General features: G+C 41.9%; 1 protein-coding gene across 1 annotated transcript in view; it reads left to right on the top strand.

The window, feature by feature from the left end:
* Positions 1-1464: 1464 nt before the first annotated feature.
* The window catches only part of LOC139748647 (man(5)GlcNAc(2)-PP-dolichol translocation protein RFT1), a 105536-nt gene continuing 92615 nt past the window's right edge, over positions 1465-14385 (top strand). The window contains exons 1-2 of the mRNA XM_071661895.1: positions 1465-1619; positions 8190-8272. Of these exons, the coding sequence (XP_071517996.1) occupies positions 8207-8272 (66 nt within the window). The 5' untranslated portion in view covers positions 1465-1619; positions 8190-8206. The remainder of the gene's footprint in view (positions 1620-8189; positions 8273-14385) is intronic.

Raw genomic sequence — 14385 nt, forward strand, 5'->3', positions numbered from 1 at the left:
GATTAATGTTGCTGGTGGAGTTACCCACGAGTGATGAGTAATGTTGCAGGTGGTGTTACCCACGAGTGATGAGTAATGTTGCAGATGGAGTTACCCACGAGTGATGAGTAATGTTGCAGGTGGTGTTACCCACAAGAAATGATTAATGTTGCTGGTGGAGTTACCCACGAGTGATGAGTAATGTTGCAGGTGGAGTTACCCACGAGTGATGAGTAATGTTGCAGGTGGTGTTACGCACGATTGATGAGTAATGTTGCATGTGGAGTAACCCACAAGTAATGTGTAATGTTGCAGGTGGAGTTACCCACGAGTGATGAGTAATGCAGGTGGAGTTACCCACGAGTGATGAGTAATATTGCAGGTAGAGTTGCCCTCGAGTGGTGAGTTATGTTGCAGGCGGAGTTACCCACGAGTGATGAGTAATGTTGCAGGTGGAGTTGCCCACGAGTAATGTGTAATGTTGCAGGTGGTGTTACTCACTAGTGATGAGTAATGTTGTAGGTGGAGTTACCCACAAGTAATGAGTAATGTTGCAGACAGAGTTACCCACGAGTGATGAGTAATGTTGCAGAGGAGTTACCCACGAGTGCTGAGTAATGTTGCAGGTGGAGTTGCCCACAAGTACTGACTAATGTTGCAGGTGGAGTTACCCACGAGTGATGAGTATTGTTGCAGGTGGAGTTACCAACAAGTAATGAGTAATGTTTCAGGTGTAGTTACCCACATGTAATGAGTAATGTTGCAGGTGGAGTTACCCACGTGTGATGAGTAATGTTCCAGGTGGAGTTGCCCACGTGTGATGAGTAATGTTGCAGGTAGAGTTACCCACGTGCGATGAGTAATGTTGCAGGTGGAGTTACCCATGAGTGATGAGTAATGTTGCAGGTGGTTACCCATGAGTGATGAGTAATGTTGCAGGTGGAGTTACCCACGAGTGGTGAGTAATGTTGCAGTTGGAGTTACCGGTAAGTAATAAGTAATGTTGCAGGTGGAGTCATCCAAGAGTGATGAGTAATGTTGCAGGAGGAGTTACCCACAAGTCTGATGGTATGGTTAAGATGGACCTCAGACTGAAGCTCCAACGGTTGCAATATTACCGGTGCTCCACACGAGAATCCAAACTTGTCATTTAACATATAAAGATGAATAATTAACCTTCACATGTATAGGTAAATGGACACATCGTCCATGCCTTCACCATTATCTGATGGTCAAAATTTAATAATGAATGGCCATCATGAGAGCCTTCCCCGGGGACCTGCCAGCTGACCGATGTAAACAAACTGTTGTCAAACAGATGACGTTCAAGTTATCATGAATTATCTAAATGTATGAAATTAATTAAAACACAAAAATACTAATCTATAGATGAATTTTTATTATACATAAAAGAAAAATAGGATGATTGATAGACGATAAATGACGTTCAGCCATGTCTGTGAGGATCAAGGAAGACATTTGTGTATTTATGAATGTGATAAACGTGTGTCTGCGGCACAAGATTAATTATGGTTAACTTATTTATCGAACTCTAAGATACTGAATGTCAACCAAGTGGAGGGGGGGACACTGTTTATATTTGGTCATTAAGAGCACAGGCAGGACATCAAGGTAAACGGGTAAGTAATTATTTACATGGCGGTCACTGTGAAAGGTAATATCCCCAGTGTTGCTTGGGGTCATGTATGATGATGGCCAGTACAGGAAGCAGAACTGATCATTTACAACCTTAGTTCTGCTTGTCATTATCCGTGTTCTGAGTAATTGATAATTTTGTTCAGTGATGTAAGAAAATCCCATAACTTACGTAGTGTGGTTTATTCATGCGGCCTTTTTGCAGACCAGTCGGCAAAATAGTGACCGACCCTGACTTTCTCGTACTAATTAATCATGGTTACTAATCAGTCATTGGTTCAACCGCTATGTAGCTGACTTGATGATATGGTACTAACCACTGCCGATCAGTTGTGGGTGATTCAAGCGTTATGTTAACGACAATCTTGATCATTCTCTGTGTCGCGAGTTTCACCTTCTCTGAGCTGGATGTAAATTAATTTGCTGAAGATTTGGCAGTTTGTCCAGAATTTTAGCAATCCATTTCCTAGTGCAGTGTCCAGTCGGGTGCCAAACATGTTTTAACTGATCTAAAACGATTTTCATTACAGCTGGACCGAGTATAGGCATGCCAGAATATCTTTGACAGCGATATGTAGAAATTTGTGTGTTAGAAGTTTTAAGCTACTTTACCAACTTGGGCTATGCCGGAATATCTTTGACAGTGATATTTAGGAATGTGCTCGATAGGAGTTTTAAAATGCCGTATCATGGGTGTAATTAGGCCAGGAGCTGCCATACTAGCTTAGGGCTGGATTACACAATAGCTTGCATTTGCTTGGCCCTGGGGACCAAGGGCAGCAAGGAAGCCCATGTGTGCTATTGAGGAAAAAATAGTCCCAAGAAAAGATGGGTTAAATAAGGCTAGTACGGCTAAGTTTGATTGGTTAGGTTAGACTAGATTTAGTTAGTTGATAATGTGAAGGGTAAGCCCCTTAATGTTGATGAAATGGTCAGGTAAAAATTTAAAACTAAAATGAAAGACATAACTTGCCCAAGCGTCTTAACAAAGCAACTGCAGTGTTGTTGAAAAATATTATTCGGGTAAGGAAACCGCAGGGTCCCAGTAATGTATAGTATATGTAAATGATTTTACTTTCAGTGTAAGTTTATGCAGCTTTATAAATATGTTTGCTTATGATGCAAGAACTGTGATGCTAATTGAAAGCAGAGAATCAGTATAGAGCTTTTGAGATGTTACACAAATATATGAATGAAGTCAGGAATAGAGTATGGAATCTGATACCCAAATGCTATGCAATAGTATATGGAGAAAATGGTAGACGATCTGGACATGAGTCTAACAAAGGAGATCAGATTCTGATTAAAATGGAGGGAAAGATGTGGGTATAGCCATAACTTCGGCCACCAGAGGAACGTATTAATGAGGTACTTAAAGGTATATACAGATTATTGGCCAATATGAAGATAGTCCTTGGATTTATTGATGAAGATGATCTAAAAGTTTATGATAACCTTCAAAAGACCAACTCTGGAGTATGTAGCAGTTGTTTACAGCTCATCATGGAAGAGGCAAATATGTAGGATACAGAAAAATTACCAAGAACAGCCACACATTGGGCACTTACCTTGAAGATGTCAACTTTTAGGGAAAGAGTTAAAACACTGAACAGTATATGAAAGAATGATTAGGGGTGATATGATTATGCTATTGAAATATTTGAAAAGACTGGGAAAAATATATAGTTTTATGTAATACCTGTGAAGAGGGTTTTATATTTTCTTTTTAATCTTTGATTCATACTTGATTTTAGTTTCCTGCATTAGCATGGTAACATCAGGAACAAACAAAGGTCACATCCGGTCACCAATTCTATAATTGTCATGTGTAATGCACCAAAACCACAGCCCCCTATCCAGAATTAGGCCCTGCAGACCTTTAGAGATTTACCCCAGATGTATCATGTTCCCTGGTTGGATTATCTAAGACAAGAGAACAAATGGGAACACAGAGGAAAGGGGCAAAGGGGAAAGTGATAGCAGGCAAAGATGAAGTGAGGAGGAGATGGAGTGAGTATTTTGAAGGATTGTTAAATGTGTTTGATGATGGAGTGGCAGATGTAGGGTGTTTTGGTCGGGGTGGTGTGTGAAGAGAGATGGTCAAGGAGAATGGTTTAGTGAAGAGAGAAGAGGTGATGAAAGCCTTGCAGAAGATGAAAGCCGGCAAGGCGCTGGGTTTGGATGATTTTGCAGTTGAATTCATTAAAAAATGGGTGACTGTGTTGTTGACTGGTTGGTAAGGATATTCACTGTATTATGGACCATAGTGAAGTGCCTGAGGATTGGTGGAATGCATGTGTAGTGTTATTGTACAAAGGCAAAGGGGTAAAGGTGAGTGTTCAAACTACAGAGGTATAAGTTTGTTGAGTATTCCTTGAAAATTATATGGGAGGGTATTGATTGAGAGGGTGAAGGCATGTACAGAGCGTCAGATTGGGGAAGAGCAGTGTGGTTTTAGAAGTGATAGAGGATGTGTGGATCAGGTGTTTACTTTGAAGAATTTCTGTGAGAAATACCTAGAAAAGCAAATGGATTTGTATGTAGCATTTATGGATCTGAAGAAGGCATATGATAGGGTTGATAGAGATGCTTTGTGGAAGGTCTTTAGAGTATATGGTGTGGGAGGTAAGTTGCTAGAAGCAGTGAAAAGGTTTTACCAAGGATGTAAGGCATGTGTACAAGTAGGAAGAAGGGAAAGTGATTGGTTCCCACTGAATGTCGGTCTGTGGCAGGGGTGTGTGATGTCCCCATGGTAGTTTGATTTGTTTATGGATGGGGTTATTAGGGAGGTAAATGCAAGAGTTTTGGAAAGAGTGGCGAGTATGCAGTCTGTTGTTGATGAGAGGAACTGGGAAGTGAGTCAGTTGTTGTTTGCCAATGATACAGCTCTAGTGGCTGATTTGTGTGAGAAACTGCAGAGGTTGGTGACTGAGTTTGGAAATTGTGTGAAAGGAGAAAGTTGAGAGTAGATGTGAATAAGAGCAATGTTATTAGGTTCAGTAGGTTTGAGGGACAAGTTGATTGGGATGTAAGTGTGAATGGAGAAAAATTGGAGGAAGTGAAGTGTTTTAAATATCTGGGAGTGGACTTAGCAGCAGATGGAACCATGGAAGTGGAAGTGAGTCACAGGGATTGGGGAGGGGGTAAAGTTTCTGGGAGCAGTGAAGAATGTGTGGAAGGCAAGAACGTTATCTCAGAAAGCAAAAATGGGTATGTTTGAAGGAATAGCAGTTCCAAAAATGTTGTATTGTTGTGAGGTATGGGCTATAGATAGGGGTGTATAGAGGAGGGTGGATGTGTTGGAAATGAAATGTTTAAGGACAATATGTGGTGTGAGATGATTTGATTGAGTAAGTAATATAAGGGTAAGAGAATTGTGTGGAAATGAAAAAGAGTATGGCTGAGAGAGCAGAAGAGGTTGTGCTGAAATGGTTTGGACATTTGGAGAGAATGAGTGAGGAGAGATCGACAAAGAGGATATATGTGTCAGAGGTGGAGGGAAGAAGGAGAAGGAGAAGGAGAAGCAGGAGACCAAATTGGAGGTGGAAGGATGGAGTGAAAAAGATTGTGAGTAATTGGGGCCTGAACATACAGGAGAGTGAAAGGCGTGCAAGGAATAGAGTGAATTGGAACGATGTGGTATACTGGGGTTGATGTGCTATTAATGGATTGAACCAGGGCATGTGAAGCATCTGGGATAAACCATGGAAAGTTTTGTATGGCCTGGATGTGAAAAGGGAGCTATGGTTTGGGTGCATTACACATGACAGCTAGAGACTGAGTGTGAACAATGTGGCTTTTTTGTCTTTTCCTTGTGCCACACCTGTGTCGTGTGTGGCAGGGTGGTGACGGGAATGGATGAAGGCAGCAAGTATGAATATGTACATGTGTATATATGTATATGTCTGTGTATGTATATGTGTACATGTATATATTCGTTGAAATGTATAGGTATGTATATGAGCATGTGGTTATTTATGTAGATACATGTGTATGTGGGTGGGTTGAGCCATTCTTTCATCTGTTTGCTTGCACTGCTTTGCTAACATGGGAGACAACGATTAAGTATAGCAAATTAAATTTTTTTTATCATATTTAATAAAGAAATATATTTATTCATTTAATTTGCTTTGTCGCTGTCTCCCTGCATTTGCGAGGTAGCGCAAGGAAACAAACGAAAGAAATGGCCCAACCCACCCCCATACACATGAATATACATACACGTCCCCACACGCAAATATACATACCCATACATCTCAATGTACACATATATATACACACACAGACATATACCTATATACACATGCACACAATTCACACTGTCTGCCTTTATTCATTCCCATCGCCACCTCACCACACATGGAATAACATCCCCCTCCCCCCCTCATGTGTGCGAGGTAGCGCTAGGAAAAGACAACAAAGGCCCCATTCGTTCACACTCAGTCTCTAGCTGTCATGCAATAATGCCCGAAAACCACAGCTCCCTTTCCACATCCAGGCCCCACAGAACTTTCCATGGTTTACCCCAAATGCTTCATATGCCCTAATTCAATCCACTGACAGCACGTTGACCCCGGTATACCACATCGATCCAATTCACTCTATTCCTTTCCCGCCTTTCCCCCTCCTGCATGTTCAGGCCCCGATCACTCAAAATCTTTTTCACTCCATCTTTCCACCTCCAATTTGGTCTCCCACTTCTCCTCGTTCCCTCCACCTCTGACACATATATCCTCTTGGTCAATCTTTCCTCACTCATTCTCTCCATGTGCCCAAACCATTTCAAAACACCCTCCTCTGCTCTCTCAACCACGCTCTTCTTATTTCCACACATCTCTCTTACCCTTACATTACTTACTCGATCAAACCACCTCACACTACATATTGTCCTCAAACATCTCATTTCCAGCACATCCACCCTCCTGCGCACTACTCTATCCATAGCCCACGCCTTGCAACCATACAACATTGTTGGAACCACTATTCCTTCAAACATAGCCATTTTTGCTTTCGGAGATAATGTTCTCGACTTCCACACATTTTCCAAGGCTCCCAGGATTTTCGCCCCCTCCCCCACCCTACGATTCACTTCTGCTGTATTTATTTATTTATATATTCATCATACTTATTTATTCAGTTATCCTTTGTCGCTGTCTCCTGTGTTAGCGAGGTAGCGCAAGGAAGCAGACGAAAGAATGGCCGAACCCACCCACATACACATCTATATACATACACGTCCACACATGCCCATACCTATACATCTCAACGTATACATATATATACACACACAGACATATACATATGTACACATGTACATAATTCATACTGTCTGCCCTTATTCATTCCCGTTGCCACCCCACCACACATGAAATGAAAACCCCCTCCCCCCACATGTGCACGAGTTAGCGCTAGGAAAAGACAACAAAGCCCATATTCGTTTACACTCAGTCTCTAGCTGTCATGTATAATGCACCAAAACCACAGCTCCCTTTCCACATCCAGGACCCACAAAACTTTCCATGGTTTACCCCAGACGCTTTTTATGCCCTGGTTCAATCCATTGACAGCACATCGACCCCGGTATACCACATTGTTCCAATTCACTCTATTCCTTGCATGCCTTTCACCCTCCTGCATGTTCAGGCCCTGATCACTCAAAATCTTTTTCACTCCATCTTTCCACCTCCAATTTGGTCTCCCACTTCACCTCGTTCCCTCCACCTCTGACACATATATACTCTTTGTCAATCTTTCCTCACTCACTCTCTCCATGTGACCAAACCATTTCAAAACATCCTCTTCTGCTCTCTCAACCACACTCTTTTTATTACCACACTTCCCTCTTACCCTTTCATTACTTGCTCGATCAAAGTAATGAAAGGTAAGAGGGATGTGTGGTAATAAAAAGAGTGTGGTTGAGAGAGCAGAAGAGGGTGTTTTGAAATAGTTTGGTCACATGGAGAGAATGAGTAAGGAAAGATTGACAAAGAGGATATATGTGTCAGAGGTTTATATATTCATTATACTTATTATACATATATATATGTGAATAAGCCAGGTACCCATTTACTGACAAGCCCCAAGGGGAGGATGAACATCTGAGTTGAGTGCAGGTTGACTGTACCCTGCTGTATCCTGGATCTGAACGTAGGCTGGCCTTATCCTGAAGGGAGCCTTATCCCAGTCAAGCCCATCAATGACTGTCATTCATGCTAATCACTACACCACAAAGGCCTTTATTTCTGTTTCACTCTTACAGTACCCAGTGATTCCTTTTATGCCAGACAAAATTTTTTTTACATTTTCAGTTATTACTTGTCTGTGTTTTATTCTTTTCTTAAAAGTCCATAGTAAAAGAAGAGTGTTTTATAAAACCTTTTATGATACACAGAATGGTGTAGTACATCATGTTTTGTCTGTTTCAGTTTCATCACAACATTCCATTTTTGTAAAGGGTACTTTTTAACTAATATGTCCCAAGATGCAGTTGATTGGCATAACATTGACTCAGGCATAGATTACATAAGTGTTGATGATGCTACTTTTGTTTCCAGAAATACAATAGAGAAGAATGTCTGATCCTGAGGCTTTAAAAAAAGGGGCAATAGTGTCTGCAGCCTATGACACTTTACTGCAGGTAAGTATATCTGGTTCAGTTTATTTGTGATATTATCCCTTAAACTTTTACTATTGTGAACTGATGATTCTGAGGAGGCCTTCCATTGCCACATGATTGTTAATTTTTTCTGTCTCTTTAATCCTTTTCTTGGCTAGGATGTTGATTATATGGTAGTGAATATTTGCTCAGAGTTGATCCTGCTTAGTGCAGATAGGCCTTTATATATATATATATATATATATATATATATATATATATATATATTGATTGAGAGGGTGAAGGCATGTACAGAGCATCAGATTGGGGAAGAGCAGTGTGGTTTCAGAAGTGGTAGAGGATGTGTGGATCAGGTATTTGCTTTGAAGAATGTATGTGAGAAATACTTAGAAAAGCAAATGGATTTGTATGTAGCATTTATGGATCTGGAGAAGGCATATGATAGAGTTGATAGAGATGCTCTGTGGAAGGTATTAAGAATATATGGTGTGGGAGGAAAGTTGTTAGAAGCAGTGAAAAGTTTTTATCGAGGATGTAAGGCATGTGTACGTGTAGGAAGAGAGGAAAGTGATTGGTTCTCAGTGAATGTAGGTTTGCGGCAGGGGTGTGTGATGTCTCCATGGTTGTTTAAATTGTTTATGGATGGGGTTGTTAGGGAGGTAAATGCAAGAGTTTTGGAAAGAGGGGCAAGTATGAAGTCTGTTGGGGATGAGAGTGCTTGGGAAGTGAGTCAGTTGTTGTTCGCTGATGACACAGCGCTGGTGGCTGATTCATGTGTGAAACTGCAGAAGATGGTGACTGAGTTTGGTAAAGTGTGTGGAAGAAGAAAGTTAAGAGTAAATGTGAATAAGAGCAAGGTTATTAGGTACAGTAGGGTTGAGGGTCAAGTCAATTGGGAGGTGAGTTTGAATGGAGAAAAACTGGAGGAAGTGAAGTGTTTTAGATATCTGGGAGTGGATCTGGCAGCGGATGGAACCATGGAAGCGGAAGTGGATCATAGGGTGGGGGAGGGGGCGAAAATTCTGGGGGCCTTGAAGAATGTGAGGAAGTCGAGAACATTATCTCCGAAAGCAAAAATGGGTATGTTTGAAGGAATAGTGGTTCCAACAATGTTGTATGGTTGCGAGGCGTGGGCTATGGATAGAGTTGTGCGCAGGAGGATGGATGTGCTGGAAATGAGATGTTTGAGGACAATGTGTGGTGTGAGGTGGTTTGATCGAGTGAATAACGTAAGGGTAAGAGAGATGTGTGGAAATAAAAAGAGCGTGGTTGAGAGAGCAGAAGAGGGTGTTTTGAAGTGGTTTGGGCACATGGAGAGGATGAGTGAGGAAAGATTGACCAAGAGGATATATGTGTCGGAGGTGGAGGGAACGAGGAGAAGAGGGAGACCAAATTGGAGGTGGAAAGATGGAGTGAAAAAGATTTTGTGTGATCGGGGCCTGAACATGCAGGAGGGTGAAAGGAGGGCAAGGAACAGAGTGAATTGGAGCAATGTGGTATACCGGGGCTGACGTGCTGTCAGTGGATTGAATCAAGGCATGTGAAGCGTCTGGGGTAAACCATGGAAAGCTGTGTAGGTATGTATATTTGCGTGTGTGGACGTATGTATATACATGTGTATGGGGGGGGTTGGGCCATTTCTTTCGTCTGTTTCCTTGCGCTACCTCGCAAACGTGGGAGACAGCGACAAAGTATAAAAAAAAATATATATATATATTTCTTTCTTTTTTCTTTCAAACTATTCGCCATTTCCCGCATTAGCAAGGTAGTGTTAAGAACAGAGGACTGGGCCTCTGAGGGAATATCCTCACCTGGCCCCCTTCTCTGTTCCTTCTTTTGGAAAATTAAAAAAAACAAGGGAGGATTTCCAGCCCCCCCGCTCCCTCCCCTTTTAGTCGCCTTCTATATATATATATATATATATATATATATATATATATATATATATATATATATATATATATTATCCCTGGGGAGAGGGGAGAAAGAGTACTTCCCACGTATTCCTTGCGTGTCGTAGAAGGCGACTAAAAGGGGAGGGAGCGGGTGGCTGGAAATCCTCCCCTCTTGTTTTTTTTTCAATTTTTCAAAAGAAGGAACAGAGAATGGGGGCCAGGAGAGGATATTCCCTCAAAGGCCCAGTCCTCTGTTCTTAACGCTACCTCACTAATGCGGGAAATGGCGAATAGTATGAAAGAAAGAAAGAAATATATATATATATATATATATATATATATATATATATATATATATATATATATATATATATATATATTTTTTTTTTTTTTGTTTGTTTTGCCGCTGTCTCCCGCATTTGCGAGGTAGCGTAAGGAAACAGATGAAAGAAATGGCCCAACCCACCCCCATACACATGTATATACATACACGTCCACACACGCAAATATACATACCTACACAGCTTTCCATGATTTCCCCAGACGCTTCACATGCCCTGATTTAATCCACTGACAGCATGTCAACCCCGGTATACCACATCAATCCAGTTCACTCTATTCCTTGCCCTCCTTTCACCCTCCTGCATGTTCAGGCCCCGATCACACAAAATCTTTTTCACTCCATCTTTCCACCTCCAATTTGGTCTCCCACTTCTCCTCGTTCCCTCCACCTCCAACACATATATCCTCTTGGTCAGTCTTTCCTCACTCATTCTCTCCATGTGCCCAAACCATTTCAAAACACCCTCTTCTGCTCTCTCAACCACGGTCTTTTTATTTCCACACATCTCTCTTACCCTTACGTTACTTACTCGATCAAACCACCTCACACCACACATTGTCCTCAAACATCTCATTTCCAGCACATCCACCCTCCTGCGCACAACTCTATCCATAGCCCACGCCTCGCAACCATTTCAAAACACCCTCTTCTGCTCTCTCAACCACGCTCTTTTTATTTCCACACATCTCTCTTACCCTTACGTTACTTACTCGATCAAACCACCTCACACCACAGATTGTCCTCAAACATCTCATTTCCAGCACATCCACCCTCCTGCGCACAACTCTATCCATAGCCCACGCCTCGCAACCATACAGCATTGTTGGAACCGCTATTTCTTCAAACATACTCATTTTTGCTTTCCGAGATAATGTTCTCGACTTCCACACATTCTTCAAGGCTCCCAGGATTTTCGCCCCCTCCCCCACCCTATGATCCACTTCCGCTTCCATGGTTCCATCCGCTGCCAGATCCACTCCCAGATATCTAAAACACTTTACTTCCTCCAGTTTTGCTCCATTCAAACTTACCTCCCAATTGACTTGACCCTCAACCCTACTGTACCTAATAACCTTGCTCTTATTCACATTTACTCTTAACTTTCTTCTTTCACACACTTTACCAAACTCAGTCACCATCTTCTGCAGTTTCTCACATGAATCAGCCACCAGCGCTGTATCATCAGCGAACAACAACTGACTCACTTCCCAAGCTCTCTCATCCACAACAGACTTCATACTTGCCCCTCTTTCCAAAACTCTTGCATTCACCTCCCTAACAACCCCATCCATAAACAAATTAAACAACCATGGAGACATCACACACCCCTGCCGCAAACCTACATTCACTGAGAACCAATCACTTTCCTCTCTTCCTACACGTACACATGCCTTACATCCTCGATAAAAACTTTTCACTGCTTCTAACAACTTGCCTCCCACACCATATATTCTTAATACCTTCCACAGAGCATCTCTATTGACTCTATCATATGCCTTCTCCAGATCCATAAATGCTACATACAAATCCATTTGCTTTTCTAAGTATTTCTCACATACATACTTCAAAGCAAACACCTGATCAACACATCCTCTACCACTTCTGAAACCACACTGCTCTTCCCCAATCTGATGCTCTATACATGCCTTCACCCTCTCAATCAATACCCTCCCATATAATTTACCAGGAATACTCAACAAACTTATACCTCTGTAATTTGAGCACTCACTCTTATCCCCTTGGCCTTTGTACAATGGCACTATGCACACATTCCGCCAATCCTCAGGCACCTCACCATGAGTCATACATATATTGAATAACCTTACCAACCAGTCAACAATACAGTCACCCCCTTTTTTGATAAATTCCACTGCAATGCCATCCAAACCTACTGCCTTGCCGGCTTTCATCTTCCGCAAAGCTTTTACTACCTCTTCTCTGTTTACCAAATCATTTTCCCTAACCCTCTCACTTTGCACACCACCTCGACCAAAACACCCTATATCTGCCACTCTATCATCAAACACATTCAACAAACCTTCAAAATACTCACTCCATCTCCTTCTCACATCACCACTACTTGTTATCACCTCCCCATTTGCACCCTTCACTGAAGTTCCCATTTGCTCCCTTGTCTTACGCACTTTATTTACCTCCTTCCAGAAAATCTTTTTATTCTCCCTAAAATGTAATGATACTCTCTCACCCCAACTCTCATTTGCCCTCTTTTTCACCTCTTGCACCTTTCTCTTGATCTCCTGTCTCTTTCTTTTATACATCTCCCACTCAATTGCATTTTTTCCCTGCAAAAATTGTCCAAATGCCTCTCTCTTCTCTTTCACTAATAATCTTACTTTTTCATCCCACCACTCACTACCCTTTCTAATCAACCCACCTCCCACTCTTCTCATGCCACAAGCATCTTTTGCGCAATCCATCACTGCTTCCCTAAATACATCCCATTCCTCCCCCACTCCCCTTACTTCCATTGTTCTCACCTTTTTCCATTCTGTACTCAGTCTCTCCTGGTACTTCCTCACACAAGTCTCCTTCCCAAGCTCACTTACTCTCACCACCCTCTTCACCCCAACATACACTCTTCTTTTCTGAAAACCCATACAAATCTTCACCTTCGCCTCCACAAGATAATGATCAGACATCCCTCCAGTTGCACCTCTCAGCACATTAACATCCAAAAGTCTCTCTTTCGTGCGCCTGTCAATTAACACGTAATCCAATAATGCTCTCTGGCCATCTCTCCTACTTACATAAGTATACTTATGTATATCTCGCTTTTTAAACCAGGTATTCCCAATCACCAGTCCTTTTTCAGCACATAAATCTACAAGCTCTTCACCATTTCCATTTACAACACTAAACACCCCATGTATACCAATTATTCCCTCAACTGCCACATTACTCACCTTTGCATTCAAATCACCCATCACTATAACCCGGTCTCGTGCATCAAAACCACTAACATACTCATTCAGCTGCTCCCAAAACACTTGCCTCTCATGATCTTTCTTCTCATGCCCAGGTGCATATGCACCAATAATCACCCATCTCTCTCCATCAACTTTCAGTTTTACCCATATTAATCGAGAATTTATTTTCTTACATTCTATCACATACTCCCACAACTCCTGTTTCAGGAGTACTGCTACTCCTTCCCTTGCTCTTGTCCTCTCACTAACCCCTGACTTTACTCCCAAGACATTCCCAAACCACTCTTCCCCTTTACCCTTGAGCTTCGTTTCACTCAGAGCCAAAACATCCAGGTTCCTTTCCTCAAACATACTACCTATCTCTCCTTTTTTCACATCTTGGTTACATCCACACACATTTAGACACCCCAGTCTGAGCCTTCGAGGAGGATGAGCACTCCCCGTGTGACTCCTTCTTCTGTTTCCCATTTTAGAAAGTTAAAAAATACAAGGAGGGGAGGATTACTGGCCCCCCGCTCCCGTCCCCTCTAGTCGCCTTCTACGACACGCGAGGAATGCATGGGAAGTATTCTTTCACCCCTATCCCCAGGGATAATATATATATATATATATATATATATATATATATATATATATATATATATATATTTTTTTTTTTTTTTTTGCTTTGTCGCTGTCTCCCGCGTTTGCAAGGTAGCGCAAGGAAACAGACGAAAGAAATAGACCAACCCACCCCCATACACATGTATATACATACGTCCACACACGCAAATATACATACCTGCACAGCTTTCCATGGTTTACCCCAGACGCTTCACATGCCCTGATTCAATCCACTGACAGCATGTCAAGCCCGGTATACCACATCGATCCAGTTCACTCTATTCCTTGCCCTCCTTTCACCCTCCTGCATGTTCAGGCCCCGATCACACAAAATCTTTTTCACTC

Source organism: Panulirus ornatus, chromosome 5, assembly GCF_036320965.1.
Source record: "Panulirus ornatus isolate Po-2019 chromosome 5, ASM3632096v1, whole genome shotgun sequence".
Classification (NCBI taxonomy): Eukaryota; Metazoa; Arthropoda; class Malacostraca; order Decapoda; family Palinuridae; genus Panulirus; species Panulirus ornatus.